Source organism: Ailuropoda melanoleuca, chromosome 8 (assembly GCF_002007445.2).
Source record: "Ailuropoda melanoleuca isolate Jingjing chromosome 8, ASM200744v2, whole genome shotgun sequence".
NCBI lineage: Eukaryota > Metazoa > Chordata > Mammalia > Carnivora > Ursidae > Ailuropoda > Ailuropoda melanoleuca.
Genome location: NC_048225.1, coordinates 91049340 through 91072441, shown reverse-complemented (window position 1 = coordinate 91072441; position 23102 = coordinate 91049340). Strand labels below are relative to the sequence as shown.

The 23102-nt window shown below is 43.7% G+C and overlaps 1 protein-coding gene across 4 annotated transcripts in view; it reads left to right on the top strand.

The window, feature by feature from the left end:
- The first annotated feature begins 3574 nt into the window (after positions 1 to 3574).
- The window catches only part of PROX1 (prospero homeobox 1), a 52228-nt gene continuing 32700 nt past the window's right edge, over positions 3575 to 23102 (top strand). The window contains exons 1-4 of one of the 4 annotated variants that reach the window (XM_019801524.2): positions 3575 to 4067; positions 4198 to 4303; positions 12030 to 13821; positions 20674 to 20781. In XM_019801524.2, the coding sequence (XP_019657083.1) occupies positions 12097 to 13821; positions 20674 to 20781 (1833 nt within the window). In that variant the 5' untranslated portion in view covers positions 3575 to 4067; positions 4198 to 4303; positions 12030 to 12096. The other 3 variants (XM_002920962.4, XM_019801525.2, XM_019801526.2) reach the window with 3 other exon arrangements.

Here is a 23102-nt window from a genome sequence, read left to right as displayed (position 1 = left end):
TTCGATGAATTTATATTTTTATGATAATTCTAGTTTCCTTTAGGCATTGTGGTGGACCCTTCTTTGGGATGGAAGCTTTATTACTTAAAAAAATGACTTTTTCCGCCAGCACTCCGGCCCTAAATTCTTGTAAGGGTTATATTTCAACTTCTTTGCAGCGCTTGGCCTCTGTTTACTTTGAAAGCTGTTGGTTAAACAAACATCACTTGGGAGGCTTCTAAGCAGTGAGGTTCCCAGGAGAGAAACGCCGCAGCTGCTACTTGCTACTGATCTCGTGGCATTTCACTTTTCTCCCCATTCAGAAGAGATCCAGGTTGGGCTTGGCGTCACACTGGGCACAGGGGATGGGGCGGTGGGGGATGAGAGAATGGCGGTCAGTCCGCTTCTAGACAGCCGCAAGCAGGCCGGCCTGCACCCTGGAGTTGGTTTTTCTTTCTTTCTCTTCCCCTCTTCAGGGTGGTGGTGATGGTGGAGAGTGGATGGTTTTGTGTGTGTTTGTGTGTCCAGGCAGGGATCTTCCGCACCTTTCTCCCGAAATCCACGCCTACGTTGGCCTCTCTGCTGCTCTGGTTGAAATTCCCAGAATTGATTTGTTTAGGATCTGACGGTGGTTCTTTGTAAGGTTTTAAATTTCTTATATGCAGTCTTCCTTTCTACCTTCATCTAAGGGCTTTGAAAGAACAGTGGAAGGGGGCCGAAATACACCGAGGAAATGTCAAGTCAAAATGTGTTTAACCCCGAACCAGATACATGAGTGATAACTGCTAGAGTTTGACTAAGAACTCACAGCATATCCCCCTTCCCATAATTAACTACATGCAGTCTGCATGGGTGAGGTTTGTTGGAAGACCGGTCGGAACTTGTATTAACTTTTAAGTTATTGGGGTTGTGTTGCCAATGGGCGGAGGAAGGGGTTGACCCTAGGCTTGGCCGCTGGTTTCAGAGATGGAGCCAATATCTAGGCGACTTCTCGGCTCCGACCTGACTGATCGCTTCTCTCCTATCAGCAAACAAACCGGGAGTCGCCAGAGATAGGGGGCTCGGGCCTCACGCCTTGCTCTAGGGCGGCCCAAGACCTGGGAGAGCGCCGCAGCTTGGGCAAGAGAGGTTGCCAGGAGCCTGGCCTGTACGCCGCCCCGACAGTGGGGGACAGGACAGGGCTCCGCGTACGTAGCTCACGGAGCTGGGCTACGGACCGAGCTCGCTTGCCCAGCGTCGCGCGCGCTCCTATTTCAACCAGCCGTTTCTTGCGCCCTAATGCGGGCTGCGAACTGCCGCGGCAGAGCGTGGCGAGCCGCGAGCCTCCGCTGCGTTGGTTGGGGGGGGGGGGGGCTTCCTTGTNGCCAAGCGGGTTACCCCGACTTCCATTCGGGCCTGCCTTCCCCCGGGAGTGACAGAGGGCTTACTGGGGTTCGCAGTTAACTTTTCCTGCCGCAGGTTCCCGGGCGTAGAGTGTGCAAAACGTGCATCCGAGCGCTAGGTGCAATTGACATAACTTGTGGCTAAAGTTCAAGCCATTTCCGTCCAGATTCTGAATCTTTTCTCTCTCTGGGCTCCTTTTCTTCCCCCTTCTCCCCCTCCTCCTTCCCTGCCTTCCTTCCTTTTAAATGTCAAACTGAGCATATGGTTTTAAGGTGTGGAGGGAATATATCCTTTACTCCTACCAGTTTATTTGTGGGCTGGCGCGAACATATGTACAAATACTTAAAGAAAATAATAGGACGGAAAAGAAGAAAGGAAGTAGCCTTGATCCATTCACAGAACCCACATTTCCGCGCTCAATACACCCGCTTACCTCGAAAGGACCCAACCAATAGAAGCATTATTTCATCCTGCATCTAATGGGCATGTTGATAGATTATTTCTGTTCCCAGCCTAAACTGTCACATCCCGATTGTAACACTTGATACAATAGCCGATCATTGGAAGTGTGAGTGGAGTGTTTGTGTGCCTCTGTGTGGTTTCTGTAACCGTGTGGAGGGAGTGTCTGGGGGCGGCAGAAAGGGAGGAATGAAGGCTAGGGATGCTCAGGCAAGTCTCTTTTCTTATCCCTGATACCTACCCTGGCCAGCCTGATTTTTTTTTCTTCTTTTCAATGTTTGAATCCCATGCCAAAAGTTTCCTACAGGGTATAGTCTCAGGCATGTTACCATCTCTATTCTTATTCAAAGAGAAGACTTGTTCAGTTTGATGAATTTGAGGCTGAAATTGTAAACGTCCTAGGAAAGGTGTGTGTGTGTGTGTGTGTTTCAGAAGATGGGGTAGTTGTTGGCCAGTGTACTTGTAACACACCTCATAAACACTCAGTCGTCCCAACCAACGTCATTCAACCTTTGATCCGCCTGAATTCGAGGAACATACGAAAAATACTTGTCCCCATCCTACCTAAAAACGGAGTGTCTAATCGACTAGGTATGAATGTTTCTGCTTCGCAGCGCTTGTAAGTCCTGGCTTTTATAGGATCTTTAGGTCATAAAGGCGGTTACTTTATTAAAAGCCGTTTACCGTGCCCGGTGAAAGACACATTCTGGCTGCGGCTAGAAATGCCCTTTAGCATTTGTAACTTGCAAACCCCCAAGGAGCTCTTTAAGAGCCGCACTATCTAAAGAAATCTTGCTGGTTATTTTTCATCCAGGAAATGTCAAACCAAAGTGAATTTTCTATAAGCTTTACGTTGAAACCCGAAATTTAAGCATTTGAAATTTCTTCCCTAATAAACTTTAAAGTTTGTTCCCCAGGCGTCAAAATTGTGTACTCCTATATGAACCCTGTCTCTTTGGTCATTCTGGGGTGAGTGAGTTAGTAAGGGGTAATTGCGAGGTAATGTTTGCAACATCCCTCCCCCAAAAAAGGCTGCTGTACCTACAATCCAAATAACCAAGGGCAAATACTCTTCTTCCTAATAATTTTGACGGGAGATTAACTGGAACTCAGCCAATACCGGTCTGCTACCAGATGCAGCGGAGCCCAAGTGAAACCTCTGGCACCCATTATTTTAATCCCAAACCTACCTGTATTTTATTGTCCACCTCGCTCTTAAAAGGAAGCAAGGGTGACATGTATTCTTGATACTATCTATGATCATTTAAAAGGTGGAACGATTTGAACTACCCCACTCCCTCCTCCTATACCACCCCACCCCTAAAACCCCACTTTTTCTCCAGTATACTTTTCCGTGCCTCCCTCCACCCAAGTCCGTTCCACGCTCGGCCACTCGGGGAACTGGATCAGCTGTATCTGGGAAAGGAAAGGAGGGGGGAAGGACCTGCGTCCTGGACGAGCTAGTGTGAGCCGAGCGCCGCTCGCGCCGTTGCCCGCTTTGCACAGTGCCCGCAGATGGCTCGCTCCGGCCCCGGCGCGGCGATCCCGTCGCCCCGAAGCGGTGGCAGGGCGGGGGCGGGGGTGGGGGCCGGGGATGGAGGCGGGGGGAGGGAGAGCGCGGGGCCCCTCTCCCCTCCTCTCCTCCCAGCCCCTCACCCCCCACCCCTTTTATATTTTTTTTTCCTCCCAAGTTCTCTTGCCTCGCTATCCCCCCTTGAATCCGAAGGCGCCTCGCGATTGGGTGCTGGGGCCGGGTACGTCAGTCAGACTGTGACGTGCAGTCTTCCTGTTTCCTTCAGCTGTGTCTTAAAGTAAATCTTGTTGTGGAGCGGAGCCCTCAGCTGAGGGAGCGCTCTGAAATAATACACCATTGCAGCCGGGGAAGCGCAGCGGCGCAAACGAGCTCTCGCCGGGCCGCCCGCTCCCTCTCCGCTCGGCTCCTCTCCGCCGCTCCTCTCTTCTTCGCTCCTTTCTCTCCTCTCTTCTCTCCGCTCCTCCCTGCTCTCCTCTGCCTCCTCTTCTTCCCTCTCTTCTCCTCTCCACTCCTCTCCTCTCCTCCCCTCCCACCCTTCCCTCCGTCCCCTCTCCCTCGCCCGCTCGCCCCGCTCGCTCGCTTGCGCACACTCACCGGCCCCGGTCCAATTATCACATTCATCACCCGCAAGACACCGCCGCGTGTGTGCGCGCGCGTGTTCTCTTCTCCCTGCCGGCAAAACCACGCTCGGTCCCACTGCCCTCTGCACCGCGTAAGTATCGTCTCCCCCTCGCCAGTCCCCTCCCCTTTTCCAGAATCACTTGTCCTGGCTTGTTCTTGAATGAGAAGAAAAGAAAAGAGACTCCCATTACTCATACCCGTGTAAACATTTTTTTTTCCAGGAGAAAATGGTGTTATTTAAATGAATCATAATAAAATAGCCTCTAAACAGTTTCTAAGCAGGAGCCTCCGTGGAACTCAGCGCTCCGCTCCTCCCAGTTCCTAAGAGTAAGTGATCCGCTTGGCTTTTATTTCTTTCTCTTTCCTGCTGGTGGCTGGGGTGGTGGTGGCGATGGGGGGGCGGGGGAGGCTGATACTGCTGGACTTGTCGCTGTTCTTGTCACCTTTTGTGTACTGTTTCTGGGCTCTGAGGAGGCGTTTGCTTCCTTTCCTTCTTTCTTCTGCCCTCTCTTCTCGGGAGAGAGGACCGCGAGGGGCACCGGGTCGCTTTTTGTTCGCCTGGATCCCTGCTTTCCGCCAAGCCTCATCCTTCCCGTCTCCCCCGGTTAAAACTCCTGGGCTAGTCCCCTCGTCCTTTCTCTTTGTCTTGTTTATTATAGCTGCCTTTCTTCCAGGCTCTTCCAATTTGCTTGTCATTTGCATACCTTTCACTTCTCCTTTTTAACCCCAGCAGAGGGCTGGGGAGTAGGGAGGAGGGGAGAGGGAGGAGGAGGGCGCTCTGTTACTTTCCTCGCAAAACGCTCTGTCGAAGCCGAAATGTTGAAATCGGGGTTGGAGCGGTGGAGAGATGGTCCCGGGAAACCAGCGCGGCGCCCCTCTCCCGAGCTCGGAGGAACCAGGGCTAGGTCAAGTTGAGTTGGGTAAGGCGGCGGCGGGAGCCTCAGGAGGTGGGGTGGTGGAGGGATGGGGCCCGAGCGCCGCAGGGGGACCGAGCGATCGCGGTGCGGGTGGGGGTAGGGGATGTTCTTGGGCTGCGGATCTGCGAGGCGAAGACTCTCGCAGACCTCGCTGGCAGTCGGTGCTGTCGGGGCTGCTCGGATCTGGTCTTGTCTGGGTGGTACCTGCAGTTCTGCCCCAGTTCGGAGGTCTGGGGAGTGAGGAGAACAGAGGTGAGGGTAATTGTTACTGGGAAGAATGGTGAGGAGGGCGGGAAGAGCTGCTATCTTGGCCGAACAGACTAGGAGGGGTACGGGGGGGGGGCGTTGGCGGGGAGACATCACCCAAAGTCCAGTTTAACAAGTTGTTGGTTCTTCTGGCGGGCCAGCCACTTACTCCTGCTAAAACTGAACGTTGGTGGAAAGTGTGGATTGGAGTTGGGGGGGGCGTGGAATGGTGGGAGGGAGGTAAAGGGGGAGTCGCTTTCGAGAGAGACTCACACGTCTCCCGCCACTTCTCAGCTTTTTTCGGAAGTCGAGAGCTGGCAGAGAAGGAGGAGGAGGAGGGGTTGGGCGATAGTCTTAAATAGCCCAAGGAGGCAGGTTGGAGTGTGAAACTGCTGTTCTTGGCAATCCAGAACCCTACTCCGCCTGGGGGAAGGCTGGGAACTCACCTGCTTGCTTTTATTTTTCCAAGAAGGTCTGTGTCGTCTCCTTGAGCTTATAAAAACAGTGCAAGCACAGGGTGGCCTTCTCCCAAAGTCAAGGCTATAAGTGTCTTCTCTTGTTCTCTCTCCCTTTCTCTCTCTCCCTCTGCCCCCCCTTCCCTCACCCCCTTCCTTCCACCCTCCTTCCCTCCCACCTATAACCTCCCTTACAAAAAAATAATTTCCTTTCCTAAACTAGGTAGGCAGAGGTCTATTAGTAGAATGCTGTGCATGGGCAGGGCCTGACAGGTGTGTTGTGTCAAGAAAGACAGGTGCAAATTTCCTCTGTGTCTGTGTGTGTCTGTACGGTTCCAGACCACAATGCGTGCTCCAGGCTTGCTGAGGTTTATGAATTTATGGGTGCCCTGGTTAATAGGATTGTCCGGGCTAATGGGAACTGGGCTGTTGTTATGGTTTGAGCCCTGCCATGTGAGTTCTTTGCTTGGGGGGTGGGGGGCGAGTTGGTTGTGTTTGTTTATTTTTCTTAAGGATGTTGGCAGGCTGCTGCTGAGGCTGTGTCCCAGACTTCTGTCTGCCAGGCAGCTGAAAGTACCCCCACTTCAGGCAGCAGGTGGAGGGAGATTGACTTTCCCTTTGCTTGCCTCTCTAGTTTATGCCTATCTCCCAGGTCTGTGGTGCCGAAGGGGGGTGGGAGAGAGCCGTCTTTTGTGTGCCTGTGTGTTTCGGGCAGCCATGGGTGGTGTGTGTAACTGCCAAGAATACCAAAGTCATTTGAAAGTGTTACTGTTGTTAAAGCTTATCTTTTTAGCATGCTTTCTCCCTGCCCAGAAAGAATAGGTATGTGCCTAAACTCTTTCAAGTCATATGTTAAATACTCTCATAAAGTAGAAGGAGCCTGTCATTGTACCAGACATGTGCCAGATGTCCTAGTTATTACTTTGATGGAGAAGGAAAATCTCAAGTACGTGAGAGGTAACTGCACTTTTCTATTTGATGCAAGATGCAGGCAGTCAGCTCTGTGAAGAGTTTCTTGCAAGAACTTCTGAGTATTTTCAGAATGAAATGAGCTGTGTGTGGTGAGGAGGGAAAAGAGGAACATTCGGGTTAACCGAATATGCTACAACATGGACCTGTCTATATAATGGCAAAATAAGGGAAGGGAAGGACTGTGGCTGGATGTTGAGGGAAGATGCTGAGAATTCAATGTAAGCACTATAGCTGGATTATTCAAACTTGACCTTTTAAGTTTTTCTTTAAGCAGGCTACTTCTTGTGTTACATAGAAATAGGTTAGATGGCGAACGGTTTCATTGGTTGGTTTTGCTGTTTGGGTGATGATCATTGTTTCCTGAAAATAAGACAGTGCGTGTGTTTTCTCTTTAGCCTCAACTGATCAAGTCCCCCCCCCCCAAGACCTTCCTTGGATGCCTTCGAAGTTCTTTCATGTCCTCTATGGATATATGTCCGTTTGCTTTATTTTTAATAGAAGTTATGTGCGCTTGGTACTTACTGATATTTTTATGTGTCCATTATGCAGAATTCTGTTTAGTTTAATTATTACCTTGTGGGGGAAAAAAAGTCATGCATACATAACATGCATCTTTGTTCTCACTTTATTCATTTCCTAGCGTGGTTCCTCTAATAAGTAGCACTTGCGATCTTAAAACGTGAGCTAGCTGCCAGGGTTGCTCTTCATTTGTTCAAAGTGCAAATAGGCCTTTTTTGGTGAATTTCTTATATGATTTCAGGGATTGTCTTGCATTTTCATCTGGTAATATAAGGAATTTTTAGGTTTAGGATTAACAAAGAAATTATAAAATGTTACTGGTTTTATAATATGAAGATGGATTGTGCGTGATATGTTACTGTTATTGGATTCTAATTAAGTACCTGTATAAACCGGAAAGGACACATACGTAAGGAATTTCTCAAACCTTATCGCCTAGTGTCCTCTAAAGCTTCAAAGGACATTTAGAGTATTTCAGTGTTTTACAAAAAGAAAAAAGCGTAAGTGTTTTTTTTTTCTTGAGATCATTTCTTTTATTTACTAATTTGGTGAATTACTGCTTTTTAAATAAGTACAAACGAATCTTTTCGGCATGTCTCAGAAAATATTCTGTGCTCATTTTGCAGGTGAAAAATGTATGGAATTTTTGATAGGATGGAGGAATTTTCAGTGAAATGGTTGTGATTTGAGAATTCTATTATGATAGGAAATTTTGAAGCCTGATACAAGATTTGACAATACAATCTTAGCTGAAGTATTAACTTGTGTCAAGTGGGTTCTTCAAACTAAACATAAAACGCTTTCTTAACCTTACAATAAGCAGAACCATGTCTGAAGGAAAAGTTGCTAATTGGCAGAAATGGACTCTTGAATACAGTGAAGAGGGCAGCTTAGTGGTTTGGTGGGGTTGGTGGGGAGTACCTCAATCAAATCATCTCATTTCCCCCCTTGAATTTCTGATTTTCTGATGGATTTAAAATGTTCTTTGTTAGTGATAGCCCACTTGAAATTTCATAACCAGGTTGACCAAGTAGATTAGAGGCCCATTCAGAGGTTTTCTGTAAGAAGTAAAGTATAGGTTTGAGCAATTTCTTCGAATAATTTTATCCACAAAGACAGATAATCTAAGTAATCCAAACAGGAAACCATGCCAACCTTACACTTCCCCCTGTCTCATAAAAGATTTGTCTGAACTATTTGGATAATTACTATAATGAACACTTCTTTGTCCAGAATCTGGACACCAGATAGATCCGGTAAAAGTTGTGCTCCCCTCCCCCAAATAACTTCTTTATTAAAGCAGAACACTTAACCACTTTCTACTTCACACACTGCAGTGTTCCTTTGAAATTCTTCACTGAACATTCTTTTCTAACATGAAGCCCCCAGGTTCCGTAGGATTCTCCATGTTATATTATCTGACATTCTTCAGATAATTCAGATTTTAATAAATCTTTTGAAGTAGTTGAAATCTGACTTGATTATACCTGGATGTGGATTCTTATCTCTTTCTGGGAGGAATCTGCTATGTCAAGATATTTATCGTATAGGAATTATTAAAACATTAGTGTAGTAAGATACCAAATGTATGGCAAAATATTGAACCCTAAAAATATTCGATATGGGTTTTCATACCAATTAAAGAGGAGTTTACAGGAATAGAAAATGTGTATCCAAACAATAATCCATTTGGGTTCAAATTCTCTATCAGTATTTTTTTCTGCATACTTGCTTATATTAATGTTCACAAGTGCTGATCAAAAGGTTTCCTATTGCCTGGTTAAACTCAAAATTGATGTTAAGATTAAGATATAATAAAAGTCAATAATAATTGTAGTTGAAACATTGTGGCTTAGTACAGATATTGAGAAATAAAGGAATTTTTACAAATCTTAATGAACAGGTTGGTATCAGTCATAAAGTCAGTGCATAGCATTCTCTAAATTCTGAATTGGGAAATCCATGGAAGCACCTTTAAAAGTGTTTTCAAGTGATTTAATTTCTATTAGAGTCTTTAACAATGCATTTTTTTATGTGGTACATATGTTCACACATAGATCTTGTCTATGAATCAAGATGCTATGAAGTATTACGTCAACCAGTTATAATTACTTAATCTCCTCTTATGCCTCCATGGGTTATGGTCCCAGTGTGTACTACTGCTATACCTTTAGTTCTAAGTTTTAGGTCTTAGCTATATGGAGAGATGGATTTATTTGTGCCTATTAATATAATGCCTTATCTTAGTGGAATAAAGAATTTTTCCTATTTGTCTTGTCCTATTTGTTACGTCTCAGCTGGACATTTGACAAGACCTGAAAGTATTTAAATTCTCTTAGCCCCAAACAGAAAGCAAATCATTATCTAATCTAAAAATGATGACTGGTTAAAAGGGGGTTGCAAAAATCAGTTTCGTTTGGTGAATTTGAAGGAAGTTACAGGCTATTTTGTTCTTGAAAGACCCAACAAGCATGCTTAATTAACATTTACTATCCACGGAAGATGACAGGTTCATGTCTTTCCACCTTAGGAAGAACACAGCCCTCTTCTTGGCTTGGGCATGAGACAGGGATGCAGCTGTTGGTACCTAAGCTAGCTGAGAGGAAGTGCAGTTGACGCAGAGGTAAATGGCAGTTGGGAAAGGAAGGATGCCTGGGGATGACCTCGTGCTCATCTCTTACACCAGCCTGTCACTTCTGAGCCTCTGTTGCAGAGATGCTCTTCCCCTAGCAAGGATGGGTAGGAGGAAAATCCCGACTGGGTGTTAAGATGAACAGAGGAAGAAAAAGAAAGTTTGTTCAACATTTTGATGGGAGACTCATGTGTTTTTCAGGTGATATTAAAGAGAAAAGGATTTGCACATAAAAAGAAAAGAGGTAAAATTTTTAAATAATGGCAATGAACTCTATTTTCAGAAAGCTGATAGACACACAAAAAAGTCCTCCTTGCAAAGACCTACCCTCAGTGTACAAGTCTTTCTGGGCTTTGAAATAATTCATCCCTCTTATTGTTTGTCTTGGTCTTTTTCTTTTTCTCACCTGATGACTACACTGGATTTATCAGATCTTACGTGTCAGTGAAATATCTGTCATTGCATTTTTGTATTTCTGAACGCAGTTTTATTGTTGAGGTGTGGGGGTTCAAAATCATTCTGAAACCGATTTGGAACCCAGTATTGAAGTTCTTAAGGTATGTTTCCATTCCGACTTCAGGAAATTTTATCCTGGGGCATACAAAAAGTATTTTATTTTTAAGCATACAAAAAATATAAAGAAGCATCATAGTGCTTGCATGATACTCTAAAACAGGCTTTTTTAAAAAAAAATGTTGTATCTTCATATAGAAACCAGGAACAAGGAATGCAGGATGAAATCTTTGTTGCTTAAAAAAAAAAAATTAAAAACCCACACATTGTCATCTAAGCATTGAGCATTTTCTTGATTTTTACAGGTTATTTCATGCTGAAATTATGCCTATTTGCATGGATAGTCATTCTTTAAAACTAGCCACAGATGCAGTCCTAGGGAGCACGTAGATGTTTTTACAGGTGAACCGAAAGAGATGGGAGCTGTTCCAAACACTCTGCACGCTGCCTTTGGCAATAGACCCTGTTATTGTGAAGATGTGCTCTGTTAAGCAAACGTGAAGTTTAATATTAGATAAACCCTGTGTGAAAAAAATATTTTCATTTTCTTCATAAAATGTTAATTGTAAGCAAAAAGATGCCGCATCTTATACTGACACAAAATTTGGGGTTAGCCTCACTAGGTAATAAGTCACAAAATATGTCAAGTGCCTTTTATAAAATGTGAGGAAGGATATTCTTTTTTTATATTGTGTCCTCAAGAAACAATGGAAGTTCATATGCAGAGAAGATATTTCTCGTTCTCATATATTTTGATGGATGCTTTCCATCAAAATGGAAAGGATGTTTTCTCCTTTATTTGCCTTTTTTTTCTTTAATTTGCCATAAGAAATACGATTCACAAATGGTGTATGTTAAAGTTTCCTTAGGCATTTGAAGTATTATTTTGGCAGATTGGAACAGAAGAAAACCGATACTGAAGATGTATTTACCCTTGCCTAACTCAATTTCTTGTTCCACATATTGATTTCTAAACTGTGACAATTCCTTCTTTTGCACTGAGTCCAACTTTGTAATAATTTAAGTCATCAAAAGGACATCATGAAAATGTATAAATATTCTCACACTTGTTTTAAAATCTAACAACAGATACCATTTTCGAATGCAATTTTACTAATAAAAATGCATATCTATGCTAAATAAGCAGACTTGTAAAATGAGTATTTGTGCATTTATTTCAATGTTAAATTGACCATTTATATTGGAAAGATGCTGATGGGGGTGTTGTCCTTCCCATTTCCCATATGACAAAAATATTTTAAAATTCACTAATAAAGGGGGCGTGTTAAGTATTTGCATTTATTTTCAAGTCTTTTTCCTTTAATAGCATTAAAACCACAATAATTTTAATTCAGAAATGGAATTTTTCATCCAAATTTCACACAGCCTCAAAATTGAACCTTATTTCTTAAGTATAGACCACTTTCATCTTCTTTTATAATATGAATCTCAATGCCCAAAATTTAATCAATTGGTCGTCAGAGGCTGTGTTCTTATAATCTACTGTTTCTTCTGAAGATAAACAGTATCATTTTAAGCATTTGTGAAAGAGAATCATATTACTGGTGCTTAAGCAGTTTTTGCTTTTTTTTTTTTTAATCTTAATCCATCTTAAACCAGTGGAGCAGAAATATTTAAAAATGTTTCATTTCAAGCAGAGTGCATAATAAATTGCAATAATTGTAATGTGCCATAAATCCCAGAGCCTATGCATTTTGCATTTGATTCAGGATTGAGGTCAGGAAATTTGGAGAAATTTAAAGAAAATGATTCATCAGTCCTTTTGTTCTGTTGGCCAGGGTCCCGGGATTCTTGAGCTGTGCCCAGCTGACGAGCTTTTGAAGATGGCACAATAACTGTCCAGTGATGCCTGACCATGACAGCACAGCCCTCTTAAGCCGGCAAACCAAGAGGAGAAGAGTTGACATTGGAGTGAAAAGGACGGTAGGGACAGCATCTGCATTTTTTGCTAAGGCAAGAGCAACGTTTTTTAGTGCCATGAATCCCCAAGGTTCTGAGCAGGATGTTGAGTATTCAGTGGTGCAGCATGCAGATGGGGAAAAGTCAAATGTACTCCGCAAGCTGCTGAAGAGGGCGAACTCGTATGAAGATGCCATGATGCCTTTTCCAGGAGCAACCATAATTTCCCAGCTGTTGAAAAATAACATGAACAAAAATGGTGGCACGGAGCCCAGTTTCCAAGCCAGCGGTCTCTCTAGCACAGGCTCCGAAATACATCAGGAGGATATATGCAGCAACTCTTCAAGAGACAGCCCCCCAGAGTGTCTTTCCCCTTTTGGCAGGCCTACTATGAGCCAGTTTGATATGGATCGCTTATGTGATGAGCACCTGAGAGCAAAGCGCGCCCGGGTGGAGAATATCATTCGGGGTATGAGCCATTCCCCCAGTGTGGCATTAAGGGGCAATGAAAATGAAAGAGAGATGGCCCCGCAGTCTGTGAGTCCCCGAGAAAGTTACAGAGAAAACAAACGCAAGCAGAAGCTGCCCCAGCAGCAGCAACAGAGTTTCCAGCAGCTGGTTTCAGCCCGAAAAGAACAGAAGCGAGAGGAGCGCCGACAGCTGAAGCAGCAGCTGGAGGACATGCAGAAACAGCTGCGCCAGCTGCAGGAGAAGTTCTACCAAATCTATGACAGCACCGATTCTGAAAATGACGAAGATGGCAACCTGTCTGAAGACAGCATGCGCTCCGAGATCCTGGACGCCAGGGCCCAGGACTCCGTGGGGCGGTCAGATAATGAGCTGTGCGAGCTGGACCCCGGACAGTTCATCGACCGAGCCCGCGCCCTGATCAGGGAGCAGGAGCTGGCGGAAAACAAGCCGAAGCGAGAAGGCAACAACAAAGAAAGAGATCACGGGCCAAACTCCTTACAACCAGAAGGCAAACACTTGGCCGAGACCTTGAAGCAGGAACTGAACACTGCCATGTCGCAAGTTGTGGACACTGTGGTCAAAGTCTTTTCAGCCAAACCCTCCCGCCAGGTTCCTCAGGTCTTCCCGCCTCTCCAGATCCCCCAGGCCAGGTTCGCCGTCAACGGGGAGAACCACAATTTCCACACCGCCAACCAGCGCCTGCAGTGCTTTGGCGACGTCATCATTCCAAACCCCCTGGACACCTTTGGCAACGTGCAGATGCCCAGCTCCACAGACCAGACAGAAGCACTGCCCCTGGTGGTCCGCAAAAACTCCTCCGACCAGGCTGCCTCCGGCCCCCCCGCCGGCGGCCACCACCAGCCCCTGCACCAGTCGCCTCTCTCCGCCACCGCGGGCTTCACCACGTCCACCTTCCGCCACCCTTTCCCCCTTCCCCTGATGGCCTATCCATTTCAGAGTCCATTAGGTGCTCCCTCCGGCTCCTTCTCGGGAAAAGACAGAGCCTCTCCTGAATCCTTAGACTTAACTAGGGAGACCACGAGTCTGAGGACCAAGATGTCATCCCACCACCTGAGCCACCATCCTTGTTCACCAGCACACCCACCCAGCACCGCAGAAGGGCTCTCCCTGTCGCTCATCAAATCCGAGTGCGGCGATCTTCAAGACATGTCCGAAATCTCACCTTATTCGGGAAGTGCAATATCCTTTTCTTTTCCCTTCGAGGAAAACAAAACAAAACAAAACAAAAAAAGGCTTCCCCCAAGGTCAGGTTTCCACAATATATAGAAATAACGCAGATTAGTATCTTCTTAGGAATGCAGTCTTTCCTATTATTGAGAGTAATAGGCTTTTATCAGCACACGTGCTACTCTTCTGATTGCACAAAAGCTTCACAGGAAACCCCCATCTTTGCAACTTTCACAAGTTGTTAATTGCCTCAGAGAGCTGGTGTTTAATATGTGCTTTTCCAGCAGTGCTTTTTCTGCTATTCTTCCTGTATTCTTTTTTTTTTTTTAGGAGTAGAGTCAGAGATGGACAAAAAAATCTCATTGTAATATTGAATTCTATCAGGTTTTTTTTTAAAGTGTTAGGTTTTATAATGGAGTTAAGAGAAAAGTCAGTTTTGAGGTCCCTAAGATTCCATAAGAATTCTCCCTTTAAACCATCTGCAAGGCTCCTGGGCCCCGTAAAGAAGACCTGATTAAATCTTACAAAGAGCACTTCATTGGTGGGAGGCTTCAGTGGGAGAAAAATGGAGGTGGGGGTGGGGGGGGAGTCAGACTCTCTAATCTTTAAGTGAGATGTGGTTTGTCGTTGTCGATGTTTCTTTAAGGAAATATACAGGTACTGATTTATTCAGACGGCACTGGCCTCTCTCTCTCTCTCTCTCTCTCTCTCTCTCTCTCTCTCTCTCTCTCTCTCGTCCACCCAAGGTCTGTTCTTTGGGTCTGGTGCAGCTGTCTCTATGCATGATTAACCTCTGTTCAGCCATACACAGAAATCTTTTGTCCTAACATACACAAAGCAAATTATTTTGGAAAGCGAGAGAGCACAATTAAATATAAAACTCAGCTGTATTCAACTTAAAAATGGCTTTTTTTTTTTAATGACCCTTTTATATTTTGAACCTGACTTTTAGGTAGAGATGCCAGTTATATTTTTTATTAGACCTGTCCTGAACTCCAGCTATTTTTAACTGACTTTTTTTCCCCCTCTGTAAATTGGTACTTTCAGTAAATTTTTAAAAATCTTGTGGTTGTTGGTGTTTTGGGGTAGTCGAATAGTAGCATTTGGGGGCAGGTAGAGGCATGTTTCTTTTATAATCAATTGCCAGATGGACATAAAATTTAGCAATTAAGTTGGCTGTTGCTAAATTGAGGATTTTGAGCAATTGTCCTGATGACTAGAGATTGACATTTTAGTATCTAAGCCCACTCCAGAGGCTGCCACGTAAGTGCAAAGTCCCAGCTATGGTGGAAATGCATTTTTCTATGTCGGGAAGGCTGTTCTTCTAACCAGCTCTCAGGACAGTAGTGAAGATTTCTGATAAGGTGAGCCACAAGTATGAGACCCACTTGGGGTACTTAAACACAGTCTCTTTCCACAGTGAGGAAGAAGAGAATAATGTCATGAGAGGAAGGAAGATAAAGATGTTGAGGTCTTAGATATATAAACAGAAATTGAGTCTTGGTTTGGTTGCTGATTTAACTTCTACCTTTTCAAAGACCTAAGATGTAATCTACCAGCCATGAATCAAAGCTGCGCCAAGCACCATTATAAACAGGCAGTAAACATTGGTCAAAATGATTGCCAGTAGTGTTGGGGATGAGAAAGGCCAAGCAAGAAAATGCAGTGCCTGGAATGGTTATCTATCCTTGGGAGGAAGAGCATCTTCTGAGGTTCACACAAGGCTGAGGTCCAGGACTAGACCCTATTGCTAGACACTATCTTACTTCGTTTTGAAGGCAGTAGTCATGATGGTGGGTTGTTTCTCTCCCTTCCACCCCCCCATACACACACACATACACACACACACACACACACTCAGAGGAAAGGGACATACTTATTTTGAGGAATATTTGAAACCAGGTTTCAAAGTCCCATAAGTGCACACTAAACTCTTTAACCAGTTTATGGTTTTTTTGTTGTTTTGGTTTTTTTTTTTTATTAGACTTTTCATTGTAACCAGATCATTATTCCTGTGCCTTTTTTTTTTTTTTTAAGTAAGTTGGGTCTTCTAGGAAAAAAATCTTTTAGATTGCTTTAAGTGTTGGCTACATTATATCTCACACTCTCCCAAATCCCCTGAGGAATTTAGAGGATTTGAATTGAAAGAAGTTCCTTTTATTTCTATACATATCAAAGGCTTTAAGGAGAATATAGTTGCTTCTTCAGCTGAATAACTTCCCTCTCCTACCAGTATAAGAAGAGTCTGTTCAACGGGGATGGCTTGGAAACACCTGTGTTCATATGAAATGTTGCTTACACCTGGAGCTGTTTCTTTCATGGAGCTAAACAATTTTGGCCTCTTGTTGCAGTTAATGATTACATTTTCCACCTTGTGGCCTTCTATCCTCTGTATCTTTTCCCTCGATCAAGCTGTACTTTTAATGGTTTATCCCACTGATACATTCTTTCTCAGGAAGAAGATAGGCAAGCAGCCCTTTCTATAATCCACACGATTCTGAAGCCAGTGAGGATCGGAGTGTTTGTTGGGAGACTGGGTCCACTTGTCTCCTGTCTTCATCCTTGTATGGCAATGAGTTCTTCCCTTGATTTACCCGATGGCGTATAGGCAAAATTCTCAAGCTTTTAGTTTAAAGAATTCCCTGGAATCCTAAGGAGTGGTGTCAGTTTTAGGTCTATAAGGCCATCTTAGAACCTGCAGCACAGTTATTCCTAGAAAAAAATTCAATAGACACCAGTAGAAATGGGATGAAATGATACCTCTCTGATTGTCATTATTATGTTTTTATTTGTCGTCATGGCTTTTCAAATAGTAATGAATAATTTAATTCTGAAGGAATGAGTCTTTCCCACTTCAAAGGGCATCATCTGCTTCTTTGAATAAAGTAGCCAAGATAAGAACTATTAAGGGCACCAGCTTATCAGATAAATCCATTCTAAGTTCAGCACACGAAGCATATGTAATCTATATAAACGCCCTACCTCGTTACCCTTTCTAATCGAAAGGAAGTAGTGAACGTGTGCACGTTGAACTCAATGTCAGTGCACCTGCTCCTGGAGCTCACGTCTTGGATATAAAAAAAAAAAAAATGTGTTCGGTATCTTTGCAAATGAATCTATTTAATCAAATATTAAGTTTTATTCAAATTCCAAAAGAAACAGCCAGCCAATTGTTTTTCTTCATGATGTTCCTTGTCATTCATCCTCTTTGCATCTCAAGAAAAATAGCCTTGTTTAGGCCTCAGACATTTGCATGCAGCCCGCTGAAGCGGGAGAGCAGTCTTATGAGCCCTTAAGATGTGCAGGTGAAGAAACTGAGCCTGTTTCCTGTGACAGCCAGCGTCCCTGACTTGGCTTTTGGGGAGAATTTTAAAACACTTCAACTTTAGGAAAGGAAATTTGGTAATTTGAAACTAAAATCCAACTGGAAAACATAGATTAAAAATGAATTTCTAATATGTGAAATAATCCATAGACATTTTTATAAGTCTTGGGGGGCCACAGTAATCCTATTAGCTGTATTAGCTATGGGGAAAGCATTTATATGAGAGACTCTGTGTTCCTACCCCCCAAAAAAATTATTAAGTAAATTCTTTATTTTAATTTCCATAAGTGACACATCTTATGCATTCAACTTCTTAATGGAGTAACAACTTGTCCTATCGCTTTGATTACATGAGACAGTCTAGATCTCTCCCCACTTGAGGGAGAAATCCTCTTGGAAACAGCAAGTCAGAGCATAAGGAGACAGCTCAAAATTCTTTGGGTTTCAGAGCATTTTAGAAAATGTAAGTAAGTAAACGCAATCCAATTTGGTTGGAAGTGCCAGCTGGTGCAATCTCTAGCCACAATTCGGAGTTCAATTGGAAAAAAAAAAAAAAAAAGAATTCGCTTCCTCCAGCCCTCACAATGTGCTCTTGCATTTGCCTTTTTGCCGTCCCTGCACCCCCCCTGCCACTGTTGGGTAGGTGAGGTTATATTGTGCTTGGTAAACAGACAACACTCAGAATCTCAGGTTGTTTGAACCCGGCTTCAGGTTCAGCTGCAGTATCCTACTTCTCTGATCTTTTCTATTCCTGAGCAGATGTCTTTCATTAATTTATGGATTTATCATCTTTTCTTTTTTTTTTCCTTTTTCTTTTTTTTCTTTTTCTTTTTTTTTTTTTTTACACCTGGCAGCTGTCTCAAGTTTCAGTAGTTATTGTCTATTTTGCATTACACATAGAATTGAATGTCATCTGTCTTCACAAAGCTATGGCTAAGAGAATTGAGGCAAAGCCACATGAGCTGCTGGGACAGATCTTGTTTGCGTTCCATCCCCCTCACCCCACCCCCCCCTTACCTCCTTAATATTTATTTGTGCTCATTTTCTTTCCTGGCCTTGAATGGAGCTTAGCTCGTGTTCAGTACAGCTGTATGTTTACTGAATCTATTCCATCATGAGTCATTGTGCGTGTGTAAGTATCCTGGAAACAGCTAGTGCTTTCTTGGAAGAACAGTTGCTTTTCAGCACAAGCACTTAAAAGGGAAATTAACCAATTGGTCAGTTCAGATTTATTTTGAGGAGGAAAAAAAAGGATTATCTAACTGTTGGCTTTTAAATGTTTCATTAGCTATTTTTAATAGTTTATTAGAAACATATATTTTATGGGAATTTTATCTTAATTACACAATAAGCAAGAGATAAAGATTTATTCTCTGTTCCATTTCAACTGATCAATTTTAAGTACTACCAACAGGAAACATTTTAAAGCAAAACGGACTTGAGACACTCGAATCAGAATATTTTTTTCATGAAATAAAAAGCTTCTAAATCCTGATCAAAATAAGATGGATAGTTTTTTGTTTTTTTTTTTAATGAAAAGAGCTAAAAACATCGAAGCATAATTTAAGCGTATGGAGAATGTCAGGAAGTTTTGGTAGCTCCATCACAGAGAACCACAACAAAACGGGGTATTTTGTAGGAGACCACATTTTTAACCATTCGGGACTTTTCCCCTGCTAGTAATTCAATGTGCAAGGTTGTTTTTTCATCTGGCCGTCTGAAGAAAAGACTAGAACCCAGATCTGAGAATGTCTGCTGAAGTTTGGACTTGCCTAAAAACTCTTATCACAAGGCAAGATGAGACAGCTTGCCACTATTATTTCACTTACCCATTTGGACAGATGGTCCTGAAGTGTGCTGGGCTCCTTTAGTCTTCTCTACCGGTCTAATGGAGGTTACTGGAGGGCCTTTCAGCTCTTTCCTTGGCACAAGAAGTATGTCAGTCATAAATTATCGTCTTTGTGATCATTAAGGATCTGAAACAAAAACACAAGTTCAGTTAAGCTGCTTTGGCTTACAGACAGAAAATCGAAATTTCTTTCTTCAGTCTGTGTTGTCCGTGGCAGGGGGAGCACAAGATTGAACTTCTATTTACAAACCAAGGTGATCTTTTAAACATCCCATGATGTTAAAGGGAATGCTAATTGAGCCAATCCTCCGCAGAATATTTGGTTAAACTCCCTGCTATAAGTAGTCAAGAGCTTATCAGCATGAATTTGATTATGCTTCTCTACTAATTTCCTGCTCTCTCTCTTCCTAAGACTGGTCACGCTGGTCTTGATGGAGGTCATTTAGAAACCTTGACTTTTCCTAAATACGTGTATTTTTTTTTACCTTTTTCACCAGGTGTGGCATTTTTTGTTGCATAGTAAAACGGGTGTGCGCGAGCGTGTGCGCGCGCACACAAGTGCAGATTTTCTTTTCTTTTCTTCCTTATTTTTCCCATACTCTCTTTTAAGAGAAAATCCTTAGAGAAGCTTCTAGGAAGGACCCTTAATTGACCTTGTGGGGGACCACATTGATTTTCTCCACGTGCATCTTCATTTCTGATAAATTATAAAGCCATTAATTTGCTGAGGAAATGGCAGGGCCAGGCTGCGGCACAGATGTGACCAGAGCCATCCCAGCTCTGAGCCTGCCCAGGAGTGCCAAGAATCCGGGGGAGAATCAGGAAGCCTGGATTGTTATGGTTAGCCTCACATTCTCTTGGGAACTGTTTTAGTTGTTTCTGTTTACAGATCTAAAAGGTAATGATGTTTCCAGATAAATAGGCCTTCTTATTTTGGGTAAGTGGCCGTTTATTGATCTGCTAACCCACATTTATTGATTTGTTAGCCCCAACCAGTGTGCCACTCTCAAAGGACTTAACTATAAATCCAGGAGAGGCGAATGGTATTCGGTTTGGGATCGGTGCTTTAACAAAAGCGACACCCCCCCCCCCGAGCTCTCTGTGCCAAAACTACCCCTCCCAAGTTTTAGCTATTATTTAAAGGGAAACAATTAAAAGGATATAATAATAAGATAGGAAGAAAGTGAGTCAAGATGCTCCATTAGATTAGCACTAAAAGGTAAACATGAAGCTTGCCTGACAGTGTTCAGAATAATGCATTTTATATTTTCACGCACGTTAGGATAATTTGATGTAAACTGCAGAGTGTGGAGAGAAGAACAAACATCTGTAATTGCAAAGAAGGAAAAAACTCACGATGAGAGTTGTACAGTACATGTTGGGTGCATTTGTCTCCTTAGCAACAAGTGAACGTATAGGTAACATAAGGACCTCGAACAGGGGGAACATTTTGCTGTCCTCGCCATGGAGCTGCCAAGATTCCGCAACCTCCCTGTGCGCGCTCACCATGACGCTTGGCAGCTCCTGACAGGCGATGATCATTTTGAGCGAGGGGCAGCAACGTAGTAATGGACTCCGTGGCCCGTGCCATTTACCTTCCAGAATTGCTTGCTGGGCCTCCAGGTTCTTCGGGGAGTGGGTGGTGGGTGCTTGTGTTTAAAGTTTTTTTCCTTAACCAAATGCCTCCTACATGCAGGAAGGATTGTCTCCCAATCACTTGAAAAAAGCAAAGCTCATGTTCTTTTATACCCGTTATCCCAGCTCAAATATGCTGAAGACCTACTTCTCCGATGTGAAGGTAAGGACATTTTTCATCAGTCGTTTTTCAATTTCTGTGCATGCGGTCGTGATTTGAACTCTTGGAAGTTAGTGGAGATGAGCGTGAGGTCAATGCATGAATACCCCTGTGTTATAATTGATGCAATGCACTTGTCCTTCTGTTGAAAGCCGTGCCAGGCAAACATGCCCCTTAAGACCAGGAGGCTGGTATCCGAAGTCACATGGGTTTCCAGTGTGATCTGGGAAACTTAGCCTCTGTCTTTATATGTCTTAGGAACTTCTTGGAAGAAATTTCAGCCGGTCCTCGATGGGTGTGCTTTTAGAGAATGCTTTTTTTTCCCCCTCCCCTCAGCAACAGTCAACTGTTTCTGTTTTTGTTTCTGTTGGTTTCCCCATATTTGTGCTTATGAAAGCAAACTCTAGCACCTCTTTTTTCCCCTGTCGAAAGGAGCGTACATTGAAATTCTCTATGCAGTAGCTGCTTAAAAACAAAAGTGATGATTGTCTCTTATTTACAACTTAATTTGTTGTTGATGTAGAGTACACTGAGCATAAGGAGAATGAATAAAGTGACAGATTCAGGACACATTATTCAAATGAGGATATGAAAGCTGTCGGCCTACAGCTGCACCCTCCCTCATTCTACAGAATACGCGGACCTCCTGGTTCTGCGTGCGTGTGGCTGTGTGTGCGCGCGTCTGTGTCTGTGTGTGGGTTTAAGGCATTGTTTGCAACAACTTGATGTTGTGTTAATCATCTGCAACTTTTTAAAACATAGATTGGGTTTTGATGATGATAATCACATGCATGGTATCATTATCCGAGGAACTTGATAAACATTACATTAGCTGAGATTAGTTTATTAGGCTTGGGTGCTCCCCCCCCCCCGCTGCCCACCCCCATATGTACAAGTTCTTATTCCTGCCACTGAGAACTCAGGAACTGCCAGGACAGGCTCTGCTGCTGCTCCGCTCCCTCCTCGCAGAGCGCGTCGTGCCTGATGGCCCAGTGGCTACACTGGCCCCCTTTTGCAGGCCATCGCATTTTCGTTTCCTCCACTGATGTTTTATTTGGCCTTATAAGAAAAGTTCTGTTTTCCCTCCTGTTTGCTTTTGAATTGTGTATCAACTTCAGCCTTTTCTCCTCCTCCTTCCCTGGCTGAGCTCCGTAAGTGGAAGGCTTGTTTTCTTCCCGCTCGGGGCCAGCATACTGGGTAGGATGCGAAGGCCCAGAGAGGCAGGAACTTGAATGGCTGGTTGACGATCATTAAAGTACGGAAAAGGCTGAGCGACACAGTAGGCCAGGAAGAGGGTTTGGACGTCGTGGGGGACCATCCGAAACAGACACCAGGGAAGGAATTTGTCAACTGCTTGAAGACTGGAGGCTAATGGAAACTGGCAGAGTTCTTTCATGGGTGGGGGGGAAAGGGGTCCACTCAACACCCTAGTTCCAGGAAGAAGGGGGGATGCAGAGGAGAGGGAGAAAGTGTTACCGTGCACGTGTGTGTGTGTGTGTGTGTGTCTGTCTAGGTGTCCATGTTACTTCCTCCACTCCTCTTACTGCAACCATCTGCACTGTTGTGATACAATAATGACAATACCGATATTATTTAGATAGTGCTTTTCATCAGAAGGAGGCCATAGAGTTTGACAAACTGCATCCATAGGGATCTCTCACTGACCGTTGAAATGCAGCCACCTGGAGGGTAGACAGCAGCAGCCATTCTGAGCCACCAGCACTACCCCACAGTAGATGTAAATATTAGAAACAATCGTGGGCTGGGGGAGAAGGGCAAGGGTAGAGGAGACTGTTAATCTGTAGTAGTTAATCTGTAATCTTTATAAACGCTCGGCAGTGTAAACTGACAAGAAATTGGTACTCTTCCTTTAGAATACATCTAGTAATTCAGCTTTGCAAATAAGCACTATGTGAACAACAGTTAGATACCGGGGTGAATATTGTATTTAAAGACACTAATATTCAGATTATAGATTCTATCCCTACTCTCTCCATACCGGGAGAGAAGGCTGTTAAAGTATACGTGAGTCTGGTTAATTCCCAATTATCCACTCTAATGGAGGGAAAACAGTAGGGCATATAATGCATAGCAGAAAATCACTGAAGGTCATTTCTCCCTTATTTTTGGAATGAATTATACATTTTTAACTTTGCTAATTATGTTTTTTCTTTGGCTAGTAATAAATGAATTTGTATTCCCTGAGCTTATGCTGATGAAATTGGAAAGGCATGCATAGAAAAGGGAAGGATAGTCCAGGCATGGTGTTCCAGAAACTTTGTAGAAAACAATAGCAGAGCATGCTTGGACTTTTTAATAGTAAG